This window comes from Panthera pardus, unplaced genomic scaffold (assembly GCF_024362965.1).
Source record: "Panthera pardus isolate Hobbes unplaced genomic scaffold, ASM2436296v1 HiC_scaffold_18, whole genome shotgun sequence".
Classification (NCBI taxonomy): Eukaryota; Metazoa; Chordata; class Mammalia; order Carnivora; family Felidae; genus Panthera; species Panthera pardus.
This window is the reverse complement of record NW_026526743.1, coordinates 13,048,856-13,072,853: the sequence shown is the minus strand read 5'-3', so window position 1 is coordinate 13,072,853 and position 23,998 is coordinate 13,048,856. Positions and strand designations below refer to the sequence as shown.

Genomic DNA, 23,998 nt, shown 5'->3' with positions numbered 1-23,998 from the left:
TGCTTCCCTCTGCTCTCCGGCCGGCCTCCTGCGTGGTGGTCTGTCCGTCCTCCCCCATCCCCTGCCGGCATTCCTCTACCACCATCCAGGGGGTGGGGGTGGGGAGCGGTGGGGGAGGGGCGGGGATGCTGTCTGCTCCCCTCCCCCCCCCAGCAGACTTGCCTCCCCTGGGCTCTGGATTCCTTCCCACTCCCCAACACCTCGGGTGAGGCCTGGCCCAGTTTCAGTCCCCCTCCCCCGCCCTCCTTTCCACACCCCTCTTTACCGCCTTTCTCCTCCTCCCTTCCCTCCCTCCCTGGGTCTCCCCAGGTCCCTGAGCGACAGGCTCTGCCCTCACTGGGGACCCAGAGAGGAATCGGACACAGGCCCTGCCCTCAGGGAGCCTCGAGCCTGGGTTTGCGGGTGGGGACGTCAGCCTGCGCAGAGAAAGTGCTGGCAGACCGGGCGGGGCCGTGTCCTTCAAAGCTGGGGACCGGAGTCTAATACGTGCAGGTGGAGTGGGGATGTATACAGCAGGTGATGTAGCCAGCTTGGTTGTTAGGAAAACAGGCTCCCCCTGCCCCAACTCCCCCCACCTCCGGCCAGGCTCCACTGGCTCGGGTCCCACTTCCAACACTGACTAGCTGTATAACAGGGGACAAGTGACTTCTGTGCCTCGGTTTCCTCATCAGTAAAATGGAGAGAATGCTAGTGACCGCAGCCACCTCACAGGGTTGTTATTGACCGAAGTCAACGAGTTCATCTCTGTGCAGAGTTCGGTCCCGTGCCTGGCCCCAAGCAATCACCATTGTCATTGTAATTATGCACGGACCCTGTTCAGTCCACTCTGCTCTTGAACTCCTGAGGTTCAGGGAGAGCCGTGCAGGGGGAGGGTCAGGAGGTGGATTCTTGAGGCGGGTGATCCGCTGAAACCCGTCCCAGCTCCACTCTCGGTCGCCTTTAGTGGGTATTTCCTGTACCCAGAGACCCCCTCGCAAGCGTTAGTCCCGACAGAGGGGCCTTCTCACTCCTTGGGGGGTTCAAAAGAGTCTAATGGATGTTACAGACCCCAGAGGTGTCCTCGCCTTCACGGGTAATAGATTCAGTCCACTGGCTGTTGCAGGCTGGCGAGGGTGTCCTCTCTCTCTTTTCCAGGGGGCATTAAACACCCTGAGGGTGTTCTCTCTCAGTAGGGTGTTAACTACAGTCGTCTGCTATTGCAGCCTCCCTGGGGATGTTAACTACAGCTTAATGGTCCCCCTCCTGCGAGACGCTTCCTTCGGTCCGGTAGGTGTTGGCAATACTGCTAACGAGCGATGGTGAGCCTTGGTGGCTGTCACGCCCCTCCCTGGGAAGGCTGTCCGGTCAGAACTCTCCCTTCGATTGGGTTCCCGCGTGCCTACAGGACGCGGCACACTCACTCCGGCATCCTCCTCACGGATCCCCGCCAACCGCCTGGGGCTCAGAGAGGGAACGCAGACTGTCCAAAGATGCACAGCCCAAAAGGTGTCACAGAAATCAGGAAAGTGTTCCCCCGGGCTGGGGGGGAGGGGGGTGATTCTGAGCGGTCAGACAGGTGTGTGCGTGCCTGCCTCTGGGCATGACTGTTCAGCCTATCTGGTCCTGGTCACCAAGGGCATCAGAGCTCTCCTGGGGGTGGGGTGGGGGTGGGGGTGGGGGGTGGCGGTCAGCCATAACCTCCGATTGGGCAATGCGAGCCCCTCACAGGTGTTACCTACAGTGGGACGCCCTGGGTTGCCCTCGCCAATCCCAGAGGCCGGGATTAGAGACAAAGAGATGTTTAGAGATAAAGAGTATGAAAGCCCTCTTGGCTGGTGCTCTTTGCTGTCTTATGGGTGGCTGTCACTAACATTCCAAGGATGTTCTACTATTTTCCAGAAGGGTGCTGCGTGCAGTGTAATAAGTGTTGCCTCCCCACAGCGGTGGGCTCTCTAACTGAAGGGTGTAACATACAGTTAATTGAGTTCTTGCTGCTCAGGTGTCCCTTCTCTCTTCCCAGGTGTTCCCTCGTGCATTTAATGGTCATTAAGTACGTTCCAGTAGGTGTTCTCGATGTCCTGACAGTGTTCTAGCTTTCCTGAAACACCTGGAGGGTGTTGTTTCTCCCCTGAATGGCATCACGTGCAGACGAGGAGTCCTACCTCCCAGGGGGTGTTCTGGAACCTCCTCCTTGGCTTTCAGAGCCACGGACCACGAAGGTGCTGGGTGGGTGTTCTCCTCAGTCCGCTGGAGGTCACAGACACCCCAGAGGTTCAAGTCCGGCCGGTGAGCTATCTTCAGGGATGCTGTACACAGTCCAGAGTGGTTCTAGACACTCGGGAGGACCGGTGGCTTTCCAGAGGGGTCTCCGGAATGGCCTAATGAAGGGGTGGAGACACCCAGTGCAGGGGCTTCCTGCTGGCTCCCTGGAAGAGCGTGGGTCCACGTGCAAACAAATGAGGGGATTCTCGTTTTCTAGAGGAACGTTTAGTATTTTTAATATGATCATTCCAAAGTAGTGACGTTCATGGCAAGTGGTTTATTTCGTGCTTGACCCAGGGGGAAGCGGTCCCCCCCCACCCCGTCCTGCTGTTCCCCTCCCTCGGAGGTAGCGGTCGTGATCGCCCTGCATCTCAGCTGGGCCGAGTGAGGCTCACGCTTACTAGCTCACGTTGAGATGCTTGAGTAACTTGCCCAAGTGCCTGGCGAGCAGTGGTGGGGCTGGAGCCTGCTGAAGTTCTCTCAGACCCTCTCGCTCCATCCTTCCGTCTCACTCCCACCCCCCACCCCCCCCTGGCGTCCCTGCCCAGGGGTCACTGGGGCTGGTGAGATCTTGCACAGCTGCCCTGGCCGGGGCATATTCATCTGGGGACTGTTGTTTTGCCCCGAGACCCTCTCCCTCTTGAGGCAGGTGACTCCAAGGGCTGCTGTTCCCCTGAGAAAGGGTCACTGGTGCTTGGGGGTGGGGCAGAGCCTGACCTGAGAATGGGAGAGAAAAGTGGGGGGGGGGGGCGCAGAAGCAGTGAGCGGAAGGAGGGGAAGGGGAGAGTGGATGACGAAGGCCATGGTCAGGCTAGGCCAGGGAGTCTGGAGGGGAGCTGAACTCTGGGGCTGGGGGCTGCTGCTCTCCGAGCCCTGAGGCCATGGCTCTTGTTATTTCAGCAGGAGCAGATCCGGCCCTTCCCTGTCCCTGCAGGTGTGAGTGAGCTCCTGACAAGGCGTGGGGCGTGTGAAGGGGAGTGTCAGCCTGCCTGCCCCGGGGTTCTGTGCTTGTCAGTGTGTCTGTCCAGATGCCCTGGGCCTGTGTGTCACCCAAGCTTTGTGCGTTCAGAGGTGGAGTGTGACCGTGTGTCGCCATGCTTCTGTGTGTGTCTGTGTGTCCGGTTTGTGGGTCAGTGATTCAGGGTCCATCTGTTTGTGTATGTACTTCTCTGTGTGTGTCTGAGGGTCCAAGTGCCCACTAGGCTGTGTATCCTGCGTGTGTTTGCACCGTGTTACTGTCTCCGCGCGTCCCCATGTCCGGGTGCCTGTGTGTCTGTGTGTCCGGGTCCGTTTCGAGTGTCCAGCAGGGGTCCTGGCCGCGTAGTTGCTCCCTCCACCTCCTGCCCGCCAGTCGGTTCGTCCGCGCGTCCTCCTCGGGAGGGGCGGGGCGGGGAGGGGAGAGAAAGGGGGGGGTGTCTCTCCACCCACCCCGCCCCCACCCCCACTCCCTCAGTCCCGGGATCGAACCTTATTTAGAGTCGCGATTCGACATCTGTTTTCAAATTTGATCAGCTCTGAACTTTATTTTCCGAGTTTGAGGAAAATTATATTCCATCGATCGCGCTCCCGCCCCCTCCCCCGCAGCGCCCGCCGCCGCCGCCTCCATATATCTGCGCGCCGAGCCGGCCGGGCGGCCGCGAGGGCGGAGGCGCGCGGCGCGCCGCGGAGGAGCAGAGGGAGGAGAAGGAGGAGGAGGAGGAGGAGGAGGAGGAGGAAGAGGAGGAAGCGCAGGAGGCTCAGGAGGACGGCCGGCCGCCCGCGCCCCCGCCGCCGCCCCGTCCCCGGCGGCCCGCGTCTCCGGCTCTCGGCGCGCCTCTCTCCCGCGCGTCTCTCTCCGCGTCTCGCGGTCTCTGCTCGGCCCCCCTCTCCGTGTCCCCCGGCTGTCCCTCCGTCTCCGGGTCTCTCCGTCCGGGTCTCGCAGTGACTCTCGCTCCCGCTCCGTCCCCCGGGGCCCCCGGGCCCCGCCCCCCGCCCCGGAGCCCGCTCCCCAGGACGCCGCCGGGGCCATGGCTGCGGGATCCGAACTTTAAACACTTCTCGCCGGACCGGAGCGGAGGCGCAAACCCCGGAAAGTGAGTGAGCGCCGCGGGCCGGCGCGGGGGGGGGGGATGGGGGGCGGGGCGCGGGAGGTGCTCCCGAGGGACCGTCGGAGCCCGGCCGCCGAGCCCGGGGCGGGGAAGACGGGAGGGGTCGGCGGCCCGGGGTGGGGGTGGGGGCAGCGCCCAGCTCTGGGGGTGGGGGGGTGGGGGAGAGGGCTGGAGGTGCGCGCACGGGACAGGGGCTCCGGAGGCGGGGGGGGGGGCGGAGGAGTGTGTGAGAGCGCTAGAGATGGGGGCCGGCAGAGACTGGGGTCTATTTGGGAACCGGGGCCGACGGGCACACCTGAGGGGGTTCTGGACGTGCGGGGCTAGAATCCTGGGAGGTTTTAGAGACCAGGACTGAGGGCTTGAAATTTGGGACCCGGGGGTTCAGAGCCAAGAGACTGGCTATTTGGGGTTGAGAGCTGACAGTTTGAGGCTGGAGTCAGTATGGGGTGTGGACCTTTGGGGCTGTGGTCAGTGTGAAGGTTTAGCTGGGGGGGGTGGTGGTGCTGGGAGGTCTGGATTTGGAGCTGGAGTTCAAGGCTGAGGGTCTGCACACTTAGCTCTGGATATTTGGGGTCTGGATATTTGGTGGAAGGGGGTCATCCGGGCCAATAAATGGGTCTGCACACTTTGGGGCTGGGAGGTCCTGACCTTCCAGAGACTGTGTCCTTCTGGGGACAGGTGGCCAGTATGCTGCATGCCTTTGCTGTCTGTCATTCCACCACCGTCCCAGGGCCATGCTGGGCCACCTCTGCCATCTCCTCCGTGGCTGGGTCTCTCCTTACTGTGTCTCTGTCTCTTCCAGCATCTCTGGCTCCACCTCTAACTCCAAGAATCTGTCTCTGACTCTTTATCTCTGTCTTTTGGAGCATCTCTCTCTTCCTCTTTGGGTCCAACTCTCGGACGATCTCAGAATCTCTGTGCCTCTTTCTCCCCAGGTCTTTCTCAGTGTCTCTCTGTCTCTGCCTTTCTCTGTCTCTTGCTATCTCTCTGTCTCTGCCTCTCCCAGCATCTCTGTCTCTGTCTCCCCCTCGCTGGTTTCCGCTCAGATTAAGCCGGGGACCTAATTCCAGGCCCAGGATCGAATTTTCTGGCAACAAAGGGAAATAGCGAATCGATCGGTCGCTCCGGAGATTAAGAGACAAGCGGCGCGCGGATCTATCACGGCTAAACGGCCCCCCCGCCCGCTCCCCCTGCCCGGCCGGCCCGCCGAGGCCCAGACGCGCTCCGCATCGCCAAGCAGCCTCAGGAGCCTGGCTGCCCGGCAGGCCCGGCCGGCCTCGCTGAGCCCAGAGCTGACTGCGTGAGCTAACTGCGCGCCCTGCCAGGGGCCGAAGCCGCGGGAGGGTTCCCAGCGCCAGCACTGGCCCCTGGGGAGGGGAGGAGAGGGAAGGAGGTGAAACCAAGGCAGTGAATCACCCAGAAGAACCATGCTGCACGCACCTGTGGCCGCAGGTAACACCTTTCACTCACACCTGTGTATCAACACACCCGTCACGTTAGCGTGTCCCCTTCATTTCCCCACATCTGGACCTCCAGGTAACATTAGTCTTCTTATACCTGTCCCCTGCAGGTAACCTGTTCTCTTCATCTGTCCCTGTAGGTGTCACCTATTTCCTGTCACCTGCTTTTACAGGTAACACGTGTCCCTTGCAACCTGCCCCACAGATGCCTATGATCTCTCGGTGACACGTGTCCTCTCTTACCTGCTTCTCCAGGTAACACCTGTTCTCCAAAATCGGCCCCTTCCATTCGAATCCCTGCCTCTGTCCCACGCATGCCACATCGTCCCTTTCCTACCTGCACCCCCCCATTCCCTGAAGCTCTAAACACACTTATTAAACACACTTCTCACACATTCCTGTTCACTTCTGTGTCTCAAACAGTACCTGTCCACCATATCTTCTCTCTCCGCCCCCCGCCCCACACACACACACACACACACACACACACACACACACACACACACACACTCCGTCCTTCGCACGTAAGCACTCATCCTCTTAACCTGCCCCCTCCCACCTCTCCCGTCCCATACTCCTCCCTTCCAATGCTAACCTTGTCCACCCTCGTACCTGTCCTTCCAGAAGCACTTCCCACTCATGTGTCACCCGAGAACACACCTGCTTCCCACCACGCTCCCTGCCTGCACCTACCGCCCCCACACTCCGTCTCCCATCCTTTGGCCCAAAGATACCTACTTCCCGCTGTCTTTTCCACTTGTCAGTTCAGGTGACTCACCCCAGACGGCAGGTGCACCCACCTACCCGCACCTGTCTCCTAATCGGCACGGCTTGATCGCTCACACGTGCAGTGGGCCCTGGGCACCCTTCCTCGTGTGCCTCCCCCCCGCCATGATGTCTCCTAGAGCCCTTGTCCTGAAAGTCACCCCTCCCTGCTCCACCCTTGAGCTGCTCACGTTTATCTGGCTCCTTCTATCTCTCTGTCTCTGCTTCTCTTTTGTCTCTCACACCACCACCTTATTCGTACACATGTTTGGACGGGGAATCTGACCTTGGCCTCAGGCAGCTACCTGTTGCCCCACACCGTCCCTCAGGCACTACCTACTTCTTTTCCTCCCCCACAGAACTAATTCCCCATGTTTCCCACATCCCCCCTTCCTTGCTGCACGCGGTCACCCCAGCGTCTCTCCATACCTGCCCCTTTCTCACCTGTCTGCCAGAGCATCACCGGCTCCAATGTCCTGTCCACTCACTCCTGCAGCAAACACGTACCGAGGCTTCCACACCTGTCGCCTCCCTGATCTCTCTCTGCTTTTCATCTCTTCAAGTGGGTCTCTGCCATACCCCTGGCATCCCCAGCCTGTCCACAAAGGGAATGCCTGCTCCTGGCCACACTGTTGCCCCACAGACGTGAACCAGCTTCGAGTCCCCTTCTCTCCTTCCCTCTCACTGACGTCCACGTAGCTCTTGTCCCCTCACAGCTTTTTCTTTTTTTATTCTTTTTTTATTTAAATAAACATTTTATTTATTTTTGAGAGAGACCGAGCATGAGTGGGGGAGGGGCAGAGAGAGAGGGAGACACAGAATCCGAAGCAGGCTCCGGGCTCTGAGCGGTCAGCACAGAGCCCGACGCGGGGCTCGAACTCACGAACCGTGAGATCATGACCTGAGCCGAAGTTGGACGCTTAACTGACTGAGCCACCCAAGCGCCCTGCTTTTTCTTTAAAAAAAAAAAAAAAAAAAAAAATTTTTAAAGTAAGCTCCATGCCCAGTGTGGGGCTTGAACTCATGACCTTGAGATCAAGAGTCTTATGCTGTGCCGACTGAGCCAGCCAGGCCACCCCCCTTCATGACTTTTACAGACATTGGGTACATACCCCAACACCTCTCAGCCGCCTTGTCTCGGCTGTGCTCGTCTTCACTACCTGCTCGTGCGGCCTGTCACCCCCCTACCCCCATCCCACCCCGGCACCTTGAGAGCCTAACCTTCAGATCCCTCACATCTGTCTCCAGCCTGCTCCCCTCTGGAGATACCTGTCCCTTTTCACAGGACATGTCACCAGCCATCTAGCCCCTCAGGGAACACCTTCCTTGATGAGCTTAAGTAACACCTGTAGCATTTGCTGACCACATAACACTGTTCCCAGGGGTCCCCACACCTGCCCTCTGCATCGTACAGACTCCCTTAAGCCAGAGGCTCTCTGACTTCAGTGTGCAGGGGAAACTCGTGGAGGGGCCGCTGGCACATACCGCTCCGGGCCTCGCCCCAGAGACCCTGGTGTGGCAGGTCTGGGGTGGAGCCTGAGACTGCATTTCTAGCAAGCTCCAGGTGCTCCTGGCCCGCGGACGGCTCCTTGAGTAGCACCTGCCTACTCGGAACATGTTCCCAGCTCCTGCCCGGTTTCTTTGCGTTTTGGTTTTGTTTTAGATTTTAATCTCTGCACCCAACACGGGGCTCGAACCCACAACCCTGAGATCAAGCCTTGCACGCTCTGCTGACTGAGGCAGCCAGGAGCCCCAGCCAGCCGCTTATTCAGGCTTATTCAGCCTTATTCAGCCTGTCTCGGTGACTGGCAGTGTTCTCAGTTCTTTCGAACCACGGTCTCGTTTCCTCCTCACGAGGCCCCCGGGGAGGCAGGTCCTTATTCTTATCCCCAATTTACGGAGAAGGAAACTGAGCCCCGAGAAACGGAGTCGTTTCTCTGAGGTCTCAGAAACTGGCATTCTTGGAGGCCATCTGACTTCAGTCATCCAGGTGTCCTTACCTCTCCCACCTGCCTATCAGGTGACCTGCTTCCTCCACAGAGGCACCTGTCCGCCCTGTCACTTGGGCAACACTTGTTCCTCCATGACCCAGCAGCCCTCCTGCTCCCCAGCCTCGCGTTCTCCCCCCCACTCCTGCCATCAGTCGTGTCCCATCTCCCTGCTCGTACACCTGTCTCTTGGACACCCACTCCCCGGGGCCGAGCTGGTCACTCACATCCTCACTCCCTCCCACCGTCCAAGCTGCCCGGAGCCAGCCCAGCTCCTCCCAACACGCTCCTGTCTCCTCAGACACCCCTTGTCCTGCAGAACTACCCATCTCTGCACACCCGGCTTCCCCAGCCTGGTGCCTCTCTGCCCGCCCTCCCTCTGTGTGCTTCCTCTACTCCATCTCTGTCTCCCGAATCTGAGTCTCTGTCTCTCTGTGTATCTCTGTCTCTCTCTTCCTCCCTCCCTGTCTCTTTGTTCGCTGTGTTTCTCCACCTCTGTCTGTCTCTGTGTCTCTGTATCTTCTCTCTTTATAGGGTCTGATTCTTGTTCTCTGTGTCCTGCATTCTCTGTCTCTTTCTCATTCTCTGTCTCCTCCCACCTCTTCTTTCCCTCTCCTTTGTTCTCTCCTCCAAAAGTACAGGTTTTGGGGGCTTGAAGTCCTGACCCACGTTTGAGTCCAGGCCTCCCCACTCACCCTTGTGGGACTCTGGCCAAGTTACTTTTCCTATCTGAGCCTCAGTTTCCGCATCTGTGAAATGGGCATCACGGCACTTGCTACCTCCCAGGTCGTGTGGTGAGGATGGGGTGGTGAGGGAGGCAAGAGGACCTGGGCCAGATGGGGGCTGATCTTCCCTCCGTGGCTTCCTCTCTGCTCCCATCTCTTCCCAAGGGCTGCTGGCCCCACCTGGATGTTGGTGGGAGTATGTGTGGTGGGGGAACGGAGAGAGAGATGGGCAGAGGCGTCCGGGCCAGGGCTTGGGCATGGGACCCGGTGTGGGGCTGGGGACAGGGATCGATCCGCCTCGGCGGCAGTGCGCGGGCCAGGATTGCATCTTGTCACAATAATTTATTGCTCTCATCCCGTCTGATCGATGGAGCTGAATTAGCACCGTGCGATGCCCCTGGAGCCCCGAGCCTCCCCCAGCCTGGCCGGACCCCGGCCCTTCTCTGGCCCTCGTGGGATCCCCTGCAGCCCAGGCACCCAGCTCCCATGGGCCCAGGACCTGCACTTGGCCCCAGGCTCTGGGGCCCTGCCCTCTGTTTCCTGGTTGCCTGTCCCCCTGTGCCTCTCTTCCCTTTTTGCCTCTATGTTTGCCTTCCTGGGTCTTTGACCCCATTTATCTGTTCCTCATTTTCTCTGACCCTCAGTCACTCACTCCTCCCCCATTTTTGTTCCTCATCTGTTTCTCTGTCCCCCTGTTCTTGTGTCTCAGTCCCCCATCTGTCTGTCCCCCTGCTTCATCCCTCAGTCTTCCTGTCCCCCCCCCCCCCGTGCCCCTGACCCCACGTCTCGCTGTACCACCTTCATCACTGCCCCTTGGTCTCTGGCTTTCTGTCCCTTTGACTCCCTGTCTGTCCCTCTGTTTCTCTGCCTCCTTTTAATATGAGTTTCACTTAAGCCCCGTTTCCTGAGCACATACTTGGTGCCAAGCCCCATGAACAGGACACAGGGTGCCCCCGCCCCTGCCTCTTGGCCATCACGGTCCAGAGGGGCCCTCTTGGACTTCGGCCACAGGGATTAGCTGGCTACACTTGCCTTCAGCTTTCTGTTCCTCCACCCCTCCGGCACTGCCAGATCACAGTCCTTGCCCCTGCACCTCTGTCACTGTCTCTGATACAAGGCAGTTGGCGGGGGGTGGGGGGGGGGGCGGGGGAGGGTGGTGCTGGGGTGTAGGGATGAGACAGGGGAGGGAGCTGGAACTGAGGAGTCTAGGGAAGAGGTTGGGGTTCAGGATGAGGCAGGAGGTGTGACCTGGCCAGGTGGAGGTGAGGAGGAGGGGCAGGGTGGGTTTTGGAGTTGGGGTGGTAGCCAGGAGCTGGGTCAGCCCCCGGGGACACTGACACCCCCCCCCAAAGACCACAGCTGGGCATTGTGCTGGCCATGAGCCCACACTTGTGCCTTCCCCTTGCTCCCGCCTCCTCTGCCCCTGTAGCCCCTACAGCCTCTGCCCTCCTTGCCCACTCCTTTGCCTCCGTCCTAATCCCTCAATTTTCCGCATCTCTGCCCCTCCTCTCCTTTCTCCCTGACGGGGTCCCTCCTTGGAACAGCTCTCTTCCCGACCTCTATCTCCCTAATTCACTTTGTCCAAGCGGCTCTGACTCACTCCCCTTTTCCAGGTTTCCCTAACTCGTCCCCTTCTGTCCCCCTCTGTCTCCCGGTAGGTGTTGCTTTCTGCTTGTCTCTGTCCCCCACCCTCCCTCTCTGGGTGTCTTCTCCCTCCCTCTACCCGCCCCCCAGGCTTCCTCCATCTCTTGGGGTCTCTGAAGGGGAAGGCAGGGGGTAGGGAAGCAGCCTGAGCTCTGGGTCCACATCCGCGGTGGCGCCTCCCGCCCTCCCCTCCCCCAGTGCTGTTTGGTAGGCGGGGTGCGTGGCACTGCGGCTCCCACCTCCCCGGGGACGCTCCCCCCCCCCCAACTGACACGGTTCCGCGTGCTGGCCACAGCCCCAGGGATGTTCGTGCAGAGACTGGGACTCAGGGAACGAGAGAGACGGAGACAGAGAGATAGACCCAGAGACACCAGCGAGAGGGAGAGAGGGGGAGAGGGTGGGTGTGAGGTCTCTGGTGCTGCCATGGCTTGGTGCCTCTCGCCTTCCCCAAATCGCATCTCAGACACACCTTCTCCGGGCGGGCCGGGAGGCCGGTGCCTCATCTGTCTGCCCTCCCGTCCTCCTGTCTCACACAGAGAGTCCGGTGTGTGTGCATGTGTGTGTGCACACACGCAAGCTACTGTAACTCTGTGTGTGTGTGACACTGCGGGGGGGGGGTGGGGGCGGGCTTGACGGTTCATGTGGCTGTGACTTGTGTTGCAGACGTGACCTGCGGAGACCTGTGCGTTCCAGGGCAGTGGGGACTAAGCGTGGGAGCGTGAGCCCGTGGGGGCTGGGAGACGCCGTCTGAGCCGTGTCTGTGAGCCTGTGCGTGCCTTGTGCGTGTGACGCTCCTCTGCGGGCATCTGGTGTGACTGCCCACGGTTCTGGAGTTGTACGGAGTCTGGACTTTCCAAGTCTGCTGGCCTGTCTCAGTGACCGGGACGGCCCACGCCGCTGCAGGCGAGGAGACCAGAAGGCTTAGTCCAAGGGAGGCATGGTGGGGGGGGGGGGGGGCTGAGCGGGCACCACCCCAGGAGCCGGGCTGGCGAGTGTGGGCGTGGGACACCGTGAAGGAGCAGCTGTGGGCTGTGGTCACAGCTCCTGCTCGCCCTCCCCACCCCCACCCCCACCCCCACCCCCACCCCCACCCGCGTCAAAACCAGCCATGTGAGCCTGGGTGGCGGTGCGTTTTGTGTTAAGGAGGTGCCGTCGTGTCTCCGAGCCTGTGGGATTGTGTCCGAGTCAAGGCTGGACGTGAAACGATCCTGCGTGTGCCCCGAAGAGTGTTGAAGGCCCTGTGCACTTGTGGTCGTGTGTCTGCGTGTGCTCTCCACGTGGGAGCTGACGCCCCAGCACGCGTGAGGCCGTGTGTGTGTGTGATGACGCGCGGGCACAGACGTGTGTTCCGCGCTGCCCTGTGTGTGTCGCGTGTATTCCGTGGGTCTCTGTCATGGGGGCCTGTGTGCTTCTGTCCCTGCGTTTTTGGGGTTTTTTTAAACTTTTATTTTTATTTTTTTGGATATTTATTTTTGAAAGACAGAGAGACAGAGTGCAAGCAGGGGAGAGGCATCGTGAGAGAGGGAGACACTGAATCCAAAGCAGGCTCCAGGCTCTGAGCTGTCAGCACAGAGCCCGACGCGGGGCTTGAACCCACAGACCGTGAGATCATGACCTGAGCCAAAGTCAGATGCTTAACCGACCGAGCCGCTCAGGCGCCCCGTCTGTCCCTGCGCGTTTCGTGTGCCCGTGTGGAGATGCGCTAGCTCTCAGATGAGCCAGCCTGTTGTGGGGATGATGGCGTGTGGCCTGGAGAGAAGCAGCGAGCGGCGTGTTTGTGTGCCAATGTACGTACACGTGCGCTCACGCACCCCAGACGCAGAGACGCCCCCGCCCGGGGGCAGGCTGAAGCATTTGGTTGATCAGGCAGGGGTGGGAGTGGGGGTGACCTTGGGGGGGGGGGCGGGCAAGTCCAGGCAGGAAAGCCCCCGTCCCCTTCCTGGCCCAGTCCTCCTCGGGACAGCCGCAGAGGCCCCCTTGGTGCCTGCGGTGAGACCGCCTTCGGGCCCGTGTGCACACAGATGTGGGCAGGCGCGTGTGCGAGCACGTGCACAGGTAGCGTGCGACAGCGGGCGGCTGGGCCGTGTGCGGCCGGAGGGGACAGGGCGCACGGTGCACGACGCGTGCCTACCGGTGGGGGCCTGGAGAGGGTGGTGCGAGAGTCTGCCGTGTGTCCGCGTGTGCACAGATGTGTCCTGCGTGGGTGTGTGGCCTAGGGAGGGGCGTGTCCCCGGCGCGGGTGCAGACGGAGGGTCAGGGTGTATACGCGTGTGTGTCTAGGTGTGAGGTGTGTGCCTGTTGGCGTGTGTGTGCGTGTGTGAGTGCAGGGGCGGCAGCGGGAGAAGGGTCTTGGGCCGCGTCTCTCTCCTCTTTAGACAGAGCCCCGGAGAAGATATGAAATTTAAAAAAAAAATCAATTTTCATTCCACTTGTGCAGATTGTGTTAAGGGGAGGGGGTGCTGGGTGAGGGATGAAGGGGCTGTGGGGGGGGGGGGTGAGGCCCGAGGCGGCTCCCGAGGCGGCCGGAGCAGCTTAGAGAAATCAAAACAACTGGTTAAACCCCAGCCCGGGGGGCCGGGGTGCTGGGGGGGGGGGGGTGAGGAGACCAGAGGCGAGGAGAGATGTGGAGAGACAGAGACGCCCAGAGACAGGGAGAGACAGAGACGCCCTAAGACAGAGACAAGAAACGCAGACCCTGAGAGTCTTGGAGCTCCAGGCGGAGAGAGGGATGGAACAACAAAGACCTCTGTGAGACGGACCCCGCCAGCCCGTGGGCCTGAGGCCGGGAGCCCCATCTCTAGAGAGACAGAGGCAGACGTAGGCCTGAGACGGTGCCCGCTTTATACACGCAGACACGCGCTGGAGAAGTGCGGGGGGGCGGGTGGACAGACAGTCGGACAGACGGCGGCTTGACCTCCGAGTGCCCGCCTTGCCGCGACACAGCCCGTCACCCACTTGGCCTCTGGGCGTGAGCGTGCTGCTGGGCGGGCTGGTCCGTGTGCGTGTGTGTGTGTGCATGTGCGTGCGTGCGGTCTCGTGGTGGCTGTATCGGTGCCGCGTGTGCGTCTGTGTCGCCGTGTGTGTGACGCAGGGTCTCTGGTGCTGGTGCGTGTGGCACCGTGTGCAGCTGTTGCGTCCCTCGTGTGTGTCCCCTGTGTCCCCGGCTTGGCTGTGCTGGTGTGTGTGTCCGGGTGGGTGTGGCGCCGTGTCGGTGCGCGCTCGTAGGTCCGCGTGTCTGTGTGTGATTGTGTCAGTGTGTGTTTCTGTCCACGGTTGTGTGTCTCCACTTCCGGGTGGGATCAAGGTGGTGTGTGTATCCCTAGACAACCGTGTGTTCCTCTGTGAATATCTGTGAGCGTCGTGGTGTGTGTGTGTGTGTGTGTGTGTGTGTGTGTGTCGGTCACGGGGCGTGTGGCTGTTTTGACCTGCGTGTCTGTGTGTTGCGTATGACACGGGTGGGCGGGGGGGGGTGCCGAGGGTGCCGTGTGGGTCTGTGTGAAGTGTGCCTGGGCCGGATTGTGGGTCTGTGTGACTGCTTGGCGAGGAGGGGAGAGGCAGCGTCTTGCCTGCCCAGCCCCTCTCCCCACACTGCTGCACGCACACGCACAAGCACACACACATTCAGTGCCGTGGCTGCAGGCGGTGGAGATGGGGGGCGGCGGGGGGGGGGTGGAGGAAGCAAAATAAAATTAAAAATTAAAGCTGGCCCGGGGTCCCCATCCGCACGGCGCGGACCGGCGGGGCGGGGCGGGGGTTTGCAGCGGCTCCCCCTCCACAGCTACCGGGTCTGGGGCCGGCTGTCCGTCTGTCCAGCGTCCTAACCGGGCCCCTGCCTGGCCCCGCAGCCCCAGCCCCGCAGGCCCCGCTCCTTCCACCGGTCGATCGGCGATCAATGGGGCCAGGGGGGCGCCAGGGGCAGGGCGAGATCAAAGGGACCCCAAGAGACGGACAGTGGGACGGAAACAGAGATGCGGAGACAGAGATGGAGACAGAGACGGAGACGGAGAGACAAGGATGTGGGGAGGAGAGACGTGGAGAGACGTGGGGACCCAGAGAGAGACACGGGGACCCTGAGACGTGGTGCTGTGGACCCTGTCAGTCAGGGCAGGGACCCAGTCCCTGTGGGCCTGACCGGACAGAGACGGGGACAGAGAAGGGGCAGGCAGAGATGGCGAGACGGCAGAGACGCGTGAGAGATGCGGGGGGGAGCGTGGGAGCAGGGCCCGGAGCGCCGATCCCACGGCTCCTCGTTATAACGTGTCCGGAGGAGGCGGCGGGGAGTTGAAAGCGTCGGGAAGAGAAATCAAAACCAACACGGAAATGAGAGGGGCCAGTGGGGGTGGGGGCGGGGGCGGAGGCAGGAGGGAGGGGGACCCGGAGAGGCAGAGCGAGCGGGAGGTGGGAGAGAGGTGGCCGGCGAGGTGCGGAGCCGGAGCCGGGAGGGAGATGGGGAGACTGAGGCGGGACGGGCTGGGGGCCGAGCAGGGGTGGTGGCACAGCTGGGGAGAGGGGAGAGCCGGCGGAAGAAGGGACGGAGGGGATGGGGTGCGGGGAAGCCAGAGATGGGAGAGACCCGAGGGAGGTTGGGGGGGGGGCACAGGGGTTGGGGAGAGGGGGTGGGAAAGGATGGGAGGAGACCCCCTGGGTTGAGGAAGACAAGGAAAGAGAGAAGAGAGATGAAAAAAAGGAAAAGAGATGAGGAGGAGGCAGAGAAGGGGAGAGAGAGAGAGAAGAGTGTGGGAGGGGGGACGGGGGGGGGAAGAGACAGGGAGGGAGAGCAACAGAGAAAGTTGGGGAGATTGGATGGGAGACAGGGGACATGGGGGTGTGGGGGCAAAGTGGCCGCAGGAAGGGGGGACCCTGAAGAGGCAGATGAGGTGGCCGGGGGCCTGAGTGATGGAGAGGACTGTGTGGGAGAGACGCAGTGGACACCGGGTGGCGGGGGGGCCGCCTGGGTGCCCGTGGGGACCCGGCAGGTCTGGAGGGAATGGGCCATCTGCCAACTCTTGTCTGCCGTCCAAGGGGTGAGGTGGGGCTTGTGGGGAGCAGAGCGGCCGTGCGGGGTCTTTGGGGAGAGCGGTGTCTGCGGGGAAGGCTGTCTTATAAGAGCACGTCGTGGGGGTGGGGTATTTGAGGGGGGTGTCTGAACGAGGAGGTCTGAGAAAAGTGCTCTCTCTGAAAGGTGGGGTCTCAAAGGGAGGAGCGGTGAGGGGCTGAAAAGTATCTAAGGGGGAGGATGTGCCCGAGGGCTGGGTGTCTGAGAGGAACAGATGTCCAAGGGTCTGGGGGCGCGTGGGGGGGTGTCTGTGTAGTGGGGTATCCGCGGGGGAGAGGCTGTCAGAAGGGTAAAGGTTCTGAGAGACGGGTGAGGAGGGGGGAGGGGGGTATTTGAGGAGAGGGGTATCTGAAGGAGTAAGGGGGTCTGAGAGAGAGGACCTGAGAGGGGAGGCATGTCCAAGGATGAAGGGGTGTCTGAAAGAGGAGGCATATTTAAGGGGGAAAATATGTCTGAGGGAGGAGGCAGATAGGAGCACAGGTGTCTGAGGGGGGAGGCATATCCATGGAGGAAGTGGTATCTGAGGGGTGCTGTTTGGGAGAGGCAGATCTTAGGGGAAGGAGTGTCTAAGGGGGTTGTTTCGAGGGGAGGCATATGGGAGGAAGAAGGGTATCTGAGGGGGGGCCTCCCGGAGGGAGGCAGATCTAAGAGGAAGGGGTGTCTGGGGGGGCGGCTGGGGGGTGAGGGGAGGCAGATCTAAGGGGAAGGGGTGCCTGGGGGGGGCTGTGGGGTGAGGGGAGGCAGATCTAAAGGGAAGGGGTATCTGGGGGGGCTGTGGGGTGAGGGGAGGCAGATCTAAGGGGAAGGGGTATCTGGGGGGGCTGTGGGGTGAGGGGAGGAAGATCTAAGGGGAAGGGGTATCTGGGGGGTGCTGTGGGGTGAGGGGAGGAAGATCTAAGGAGAAGGGGTGTCTGGGGGGCTGTGGGGTGAGGGGAGGCAGATCTAAGGGGAAGGGATATCTGGGGGTGCTGTCCGGGGAAAGGGGATCTGAGGGGGGCTGTGGGGTGGGGGAGGCAGATCTAAGGGGAAGCGGTGTCTGGGGGGCTGTCTGGGGGAAGGGGATCTGAGGGGGGCTGTGGGGTGGGGGAGGCAGATCTAAGGGGAAGGGGTGTCTGGGGGGGCTGTGGGGTGAGGGGAGGCAGATCTAAGGGGAAGGGGTGTCTGGGGGGGGCTGTGGGGTGAGGGGAGGCAGATCTAAGGGGAAGGGGTGTCTGGGGGGGGCTGTGGGGTGAGGGGAGGCAGATCTAAGGGGAAGGGGTGTCTGGGGGGGCTGTGGGGTGAGGGGAGGCAGATCTAAGGGGAAGGGGTGTCTGGGGGGGGCTGTCCGGGGGAAGGGGATCTGAGGGGGGGCTGTGGGGTGGGGGGAGGCAGATCTAAGGGGAAGGGGTATCTGGGGGGGGCTGTGGGGTGAGGGGAGGAAGATCTAAGGAGAAGGGGTTTCTGGGGGGCTGTGGGGTGAGGGGAGGCAGATCTAAGGGGAAGGGGTATCTGGGGGGGCTGTCCGGGGGAAGGGGATCTGAGGGGGGCTGTGGGGTGGGGGAGGCAGATCTAAGGGGAAGGGGTGTCTGGGGGGGCTGTGGGGTGAGGGGAGGCAGATCTAAGGGGAAGGGGTGTCTGGGGGGGCTGTGGGGTGGGGGAGGCAGATCTAAGGAGAAGGGGTGTCTGGGGGGCTGTGGGGTGAGGGGAGGCAGATCTAAGGGGAAGGGGTGTCTGTGGGGGGCTGTGGGGTGAGGGGAGGCAGATCTAAGGGGAAGGGGTGTCTGTGGGGGGCTGTGGGGTGAGGGGAGGAAGATCTAAGGGGAAGGGGTGTCTGGGGGGGGCTGTGGGGTGGGGGAGGCAGATCTAAGGGGAAGGGGTGTCTGGGGGGCTGTGGGGTGAGGGGAGGAAGATCTAAGGGGAAGGGGATCTGAGGGGGGCTGTGGAGTGGGGGAGGCAGATCTAAGGGGAAGGGGTGTCTCAGGGGGCTGTCCAGGTTGGGGGAGGCAGGTGCAAGTGGTAGGGGTCTGAGGTCAGGGAGGCGCATCTGTGGGATCCCTCCTTCAGGGTGCTGGGGTCTGTTCTGCGGCGGGAGGGGGGGGCCCTCTCTGGGCCGGCGGGTGAAAGCTGGGGACTGCTTGGGAGCTAGATGAGCCAGCCCGGGGGGAGGGGGGTCCACTGGGCGGGCCAGGGGGTGGGGGCGAGGTTCAGAGCGAGACAAATCTGGGGCGGCCAGATAGACAGAGACCCAGAGACGCTGAGACGGATGAGAGGTCGGGCACGAGCCGGCCGGAGAGGCGGCGGCGGCGGCAAAGCTGTTGCGGGGCGGGCGGGTGGCGCGGCCAGCCAGCGAGTGTGAGTGAGCCAGCGAGTGGGAGCAGCGCGGAGGGAGGCTGGGGGCGACGTGGGTAGTGACTGAGGCACAGGATGAGGGCGAGGCTGCGGGAGGAGAGGCTGGGAGGCAGGGTCCGTGGGACGTGGGTGGAGAGGGTGGCGGGTGGCGGGCCGGGAGGGCCCGTGGGGAGCGCCCGCCCCACTGACCCCTGTCTGTCTCTCCTGCCTGTCCCCGCCTGTCCCCGTGTGTCTGTCCCGGCCTCTCTGCAGGGCTGGCTCCACCATGGACTGTAGCTGCGTCTCCGACCTTCTCTTCGCCCCGCCCGCCCTGCCGGCTCTCTGGACCCCCGGTAACTGGCCCGGACCTCCTGCCCCTCCCAGCCAGCTGGCTCCTCCTTTCTGCACCTCTTCCTGTCCTCCCTCCTCTGTCCGGGTCTGTCACGGTCCCCTGAATGCAACCCCCTAATGAGAAACTTGGCTAAAAACTTCACAGCCAGATGTCCCTGCCACCTGCCTACTGGGACGTGAGGGTCTTTGGAGGGTAGGGGAGGTGCTGGGGTCCGAGAGGGGTAGGCTCCTGGGATCCGAGGTGCTGGGGTCTCGGCCTGCTCCCACCCGGGACCTTGGGCAGAGAGGCAGGTACTGGAGACGCCCGGGCAGTGATGGAGCAGGGCGGGGACCAGAGGGGGCACCAGGCCAGGCGCGGGTGTGCAAACGGACAGGGGCCGCCTGGCCAGGGGGACATGGAGCACGGTCCAGCCAGCCGGAGCCCTGGGACAGAGGACGGCCTGCTCAGAAGCGGACACTCAGAGCTGGGGATGTGGACAGTAAGACTGGCTTGGACGCGCATTTAAGCCCAAGTCACACGCCCCACAGATGGGGAATGCGCGTGTGCACGCGTGTAGACTGGGACTCTGTGCCTGCTAGTTTGGGGGCTCGGAGTGTGTCCTTGCGTCACACGTCAGTGCTTCTGGAAGAAGTGGTCGCACTGGGAGGGTGTATGTGCAACGTCTGTCTTTGTGTGAGCTGGTGAGCCTGCTCGTGCGCGTGCACACACACACAGACACACACCCCTACCTGAGCGTGTCTGGGCTGGGTGGGGGGGTTTCTTCGGGACATCGGGCAGAGCATGTCTGCGTTTTAGGATTGGGGGTGTCTGTGGGCTTGCCAAGCACGTACCTGCCTCGGGGGTGAGGAGCTCTCGACCATTACTTCCCGGTGCGTGTCATGGTCCGGGATGGAGGTCTCGGTGCACTTCGGGCTGCGTGGGCGGGTGGGTGCCCCCCAGGCCTCTGTGTCGGTGTGTGCGCGGTGGGGGGAGGGGTCCTTGCATCCGTGGGTCACTGTGACTGAACTTGGGGGGGGGGCGGTCTGTCACAGTGTGTCTGCGGGCTGAAGTTGCGGGTCCTCTCTAGTTGTGCGTTGTGGGTCCCGGCAGATCCAGTCCGTCTGAGGAAATGTGTTTGAGGGCACGTGGTGGTTCCGGACTGGGTCGTGTATCTGCAGGTGTGGGGCAGTTGTGCACTGTCCTCTCGGGGTCGCGTGTGCGTGTGCGTGTGTGTGTGTGTGAGATGCAGTAGCGGGTGTGGAATGGGCCGGAGCTCACGAGCTGATTGAGCCCCATCACCCGAAGTAAGAAAGACCCAGAACGGGGTTGAGAGAAAAATTCTCCCTTCGGGGAGGAAACCGCCTGGCCTCCTGAGCCCTCGGCGGAAAGGCATTAGCACCGATTCTCACGCACCAGCACCAGGCAGCCTGGGTGGGACCCCGCTGCTCCTTGCCTCCTACCGCTGAAATTCTATTAAGCCAGAGAGGGCAAGGACCTACCCTGGGGCCACACAGCAAGTAGGTAGCTTAGCGTTGTCTTCCTCCCCAACCTTGGTTCTTTGTAGGCTGATCCTGCCTGCTGTTCTCAGGCCTGGGCCCCGGGGTCTCTGAGGAGGGAGGGAGGACAGAGGATGTGGCCCAGGATTGAGCACAGAAGTGGGCCCGGGGCCTTGTGGCTGGGAGGGGAGATTCAGGGGTGGGCGAGAGACCCTCCCCTTTCCATCCGGCTTATTCGGCACATTTGGACAGTAGGGTGCAGGCCACTCGTGTGTGTGAAGCGTGTGCCGAGGGGCGAGCCGTGGGTGTTACAGAGCGCAGGTGCCTGCGTCTCGTGGGTTTGGGAGGGCGTTCCGCAGGCGTGGTCTCAGCCCGCGTGCGCCTGTCAGGCTGACACCCGCGTCCCGATGCCGCACCCGCCAGTTCTGCCACACTGTGTGTGATTTGGGCCTTTGGCGTCCTGTGCGTCTCCCGTCATGGCTGCGTTGTTGTGGGTCTTGGTTCCGAGGGGCCAGAGATGTACGATTGTGTGTTGGGACGGACGTGTGATGCCGGGTATCTGGTGTGTCCGCCGTGGTGGCACGTCGTGGGCGAGGTGTCGTGCCCCAGCAGGAGCGCCGCCCTCGGGGCCGCCTGTGTCCCACGGTGTAGCTGGGCATCCCTGGAGCGTGAGGGGACGGCTGTGTGCGTGCTGCAGGTTTACGCTTATGCACACTGCTCTAGGACCGACAGAGCCAGGTATGGGAGGGGATGTGGCACGTGAGAGTATAAGTACACGGACCGGTGCAAAGACACACGGGCACACGGGCCTGGCCGCCCCAGGGTGGGGTCAGCGGAGGGCTTCAGGGAGAGATGGAGCAGGGGGCAAGGGACAGGGAGGGGGCCATGCAGCAAGGGGTCAGGGGTGTTCCAGAGAGCAGGAGCGACCGGGGGCTTCTCAGGGCAGGGCTGGAGGGGGCAGCGGGAGGAGGGCTGTCCCCGTGTCGGGGGTGCCCTTCCCCTGCAAGCTGCCCCCTCCATTTCCTCCCCACGGTTTGAGGCCGCAGGAAACTGATCCCTCCCACCTCCACCCCGGGGGCGCTGAACCTGGCAGACTTGTGCCAAGGTCGAGGATGAGGCCGGAGGTGCCACCCCGGGGTCCCCGGACAACGGAGTTCTTGCCTCTTTGGCCAGATGGGGGACTAGACACCAGCTGGGGTAGAGAGTAGGAATTGGGTCCCTAAAGACATCAAGGGGTGGGTAGCTAGCTGTTCATCAGAGGCTGGGAGTCGGGGGAAGACCGGATGCCTCTCGGTTCTGGAGTCCAAGTAGGACCGGGAGCCCTGGCCTCGGTGTCCTGACCCGGGGCCACTCCCCTGCCTCCTGTCCCCAGGGTTTGCCTTCCCAGATTGGGCCTACAAGCCGGAGTCGTCCCCTGGCTCGAGGCAGATCCAGCTGTGGCACTTCATCCTGGAGCTGCTGCAGAAGGAGGAATACCAGGGTGTCATCGCCTGGCAGGGGGACTACGGGGAATTCGTCATCAAGGACCCTGACGAGGTGGCTCGGCTCTGGGGCATCCGCAAGTGCAAGCCCCACATGAATTATGACAAGCTGAGCCGGGCCCTGCGGTGAGGAGGGGTGGGGAGAGGCCGGCTGGCACCTTGCCCCTTCTCCCCTCCCTGTCCCTCTCGACCCCCACCCCCTGGGGCTTGCCCTCAGTCTCCTGGGGCAGAGTCCCTCGGATCCCAGCGCGCAGTAGCTACCGTGACTACTTGTGAGCGGACGGGAAGCAAGGAGGAAGGCCGGAAGCCAGCGTCCCAGCCTGCTTCACCCTTTCCTTGCCTTGTGACCTTGCTGAAGGGACTTCTGTGAGCCTCCGTTCCCCCAAACTACAGTGCTCTGTGCACCGTGCCTGGCACAGAACGTGAGTTAGGGGCCCTGCCCAGCATTCCCTCATTCTCTCTCTAGCTACTACTACAACAAGCGGATTCTCCACAAGACCAAAGGGAAGAGGTTCACCTACAAGTTCAACTTCAGCAAAGTCGTGCTGGTCAACTACCCGCTGTTGGATGTGGCAGCAGCCACCACGGGCTCCCCACTCTTGCTGACCCCTGGTCCCTTTGGGGGGACCCCTGGGCCAGATGCTCCTCCCCTTACCCCTGAGGTGAGTTAGGGACACTGAGGTCCCAGCACTGGGTGTCTGGTGCCCCCCTCGCCAGCCATCAACCCCTGGGGAATGGGGCAGCCACTCTGAGCGGTGCTGCCTCCCCCCTCCCCCTCTAGACCTTGCAGACCCTGTTCTCTGCCCCTCGCCTGGGAGAGCCAGGGGCCCGGGCGCCCCTGTTCACCCCTGAGACAGACAAACTGCGTCTGGACAGCCCTTTCCCGTTTCTGGGCTCCGGTAAGAGCCTGCGGGTGCTGGGGGAGGGTGGGGGCATGCTGCACGTGTTTGAGGGGAAAGGATGGGCAAAGATGGGGAGAGACAGGATGCAGGAAGGAGGCCCGGGGCGAGGTTGTGTGTGTGCACGTTTTAAAAGCCACAGGAGGATTCGTGGAAGGCAGGGAGGAGGGAAACTAGAGAGGGAACAGCCTGGGAGAAGGGCTTTCAGGGCGCCAAAGGAATGGGGAGACCCGGGGAGAGCTGGGGGCAACCACAGGGTAGGGGGCGGCAGATGTCACGTGGGAGAGAGGGGGAGAACTGGGTGGAACACTGCAGGCAGCCCCGGCAGTGGAGGTGTGCCCGGCCTGATCTTCTGTCCCCTGTACTCACCAGGTGCCACCGGCTATTCCAAGCCCCCTGGCCTGCTGGGTCCTTATGGCCGCGCCTTCCCAGAGTACCCCTGGAACTTTAACCCGTACCTCACCGGCCCCTTCCCCAAGCTGCCCCCCTCTCTCTACCCCCCACACTTCTACCCCAACCCTCTGGCCGGTCCCCTGGGCCACCTGCCCTCAGCAGGGGCAGGGGGAGGCCCCGCAGCTTCACCCCTGCTGGCTGCGACAGGGGAGGGCCTGGGCCCTGAGCGCCCCTCGGGCCTGGCAGCCACCCCTCGCCTGGCACTGCCCGGAGCTGGGGGTCCAGAGGCTGCGCTGGGTGGGAAGGAGGACAGCGACTCGGAGCTGGAGATCACGGATGTCAGCGGCTGCAGCTCTGACAGCGAGGGCGACGAGGGCCTCCCTGTGCCCCCCAAGGCCAAGGCGAGCAAAGGGGGGATCGGCAGCTGAACCATTGTGGGGTAAAGGATTCTGCCAGGGTGGGGGCTCGGGGGGGGGGGCAGCCTCTGCCCTGGTCCAGTGTGCCCTCCATGTCCCACCCAAGGCCAAGGCCCTGCCCTCGGCCCCTCCTAGGACCGGCCACATGGTCACCCACCTTCTTTCCTAACCCTGGGTTGGGGTCTCACCTCCCCCTTCAGAGGGGGAGGGGACACAATGGTCTCCAGCCTCTTTCCCAGGCTCCGGTTTGAGGGGGCTCCCCGCCTCGCCCCACTCTGAAAGTGCAATATGGCGCCCAGCCTCTCCTGCCCACCCACCCACCCCTGTGCTGTGACCTGCGTGTTTGTTCGGCCATGTCTGCTCTTGTGCCAGCCCCAGTCCTGACACCCTCCCCACACAGGCCCCCTGGGGACAGGGAGCTCAGAGCAATAACCCCGCCCCCAGCCCCTGCCCAGGAGGGCCCCCTCCCCACAACCCCCAACAGCCACCTCCAGAGAGTTTACTACAAAAATAAAGAACGGAAAGGAGTGTGAGATGTGGGGGAGCCCAGTGTCATGGGTGACGGCGGGGGCTCAGGGTGTGGGAGGAGTGGCCTTGGGAGTCTCTGTTAAAGCACAGGAATCAATGAAGAACTGGAGAAGAAGGGGATGTCAGACAACCCAGGAGGGTCCAGAAGCCACTCCAGAGCCCCCACCCCACCCTCACACAC

General features: G+C 62.4%; 1 protein-coding gene across 1 annotated transcript; it reads left to right on the top strand.

Moving 5' to 3' along the window:
• Positions 1–3,708: 3,708 nt before the first annotated feature.
• Positions 3,709–23,822, top strand: ERFL (ETS repressor factor like). Its single transcript, XM_053905844.1, has 6 exons — positions 3,709–4,313; positions 18,547–18,626; positions 21,473–21,707; positions 22,048–22,243; positions 22,363–22,480; positions 22,853–23,822. Exons 2-6 carry the CDS (start codon positions 18,560–18,562, stop codon positions 23,299–23,301), a joined length of 1,065 nt encoding a protein of 354 aa, XP_053761819.1. The 5' UTR covers positions 3,709–4,313; positions 18,547–18,559; the 3' UTR covers positions 23,302–23,822.
• The last annotated feature ends 176 nt before the right edge of the window (positions 23,823–23,998 follow it).

Coding starts and splice junctions, on each gene's coding strand:
- ERFL (XM_053905844.1), top strand. CDS start 18,560: ATGGACTGTAGCTGCGTCTCCGACCTTCTCTTCGCCCCGCCCGCCCTG. Junction 21,708..22,047: donor AAGCTGAGCCGGGCCCTGCG/GTGAGGAGGGGT, acceptor TTCTCTCTCTAG/CTACTACTACAACAAGCGGA. Junction 22,244..22,362: donor CTCCTCCCCTTACCCCTGAG/GTGAGTTAGGGA, acceptor CTCCCCCTCTAG/ACCTTGCAGACCCTGTTCTC.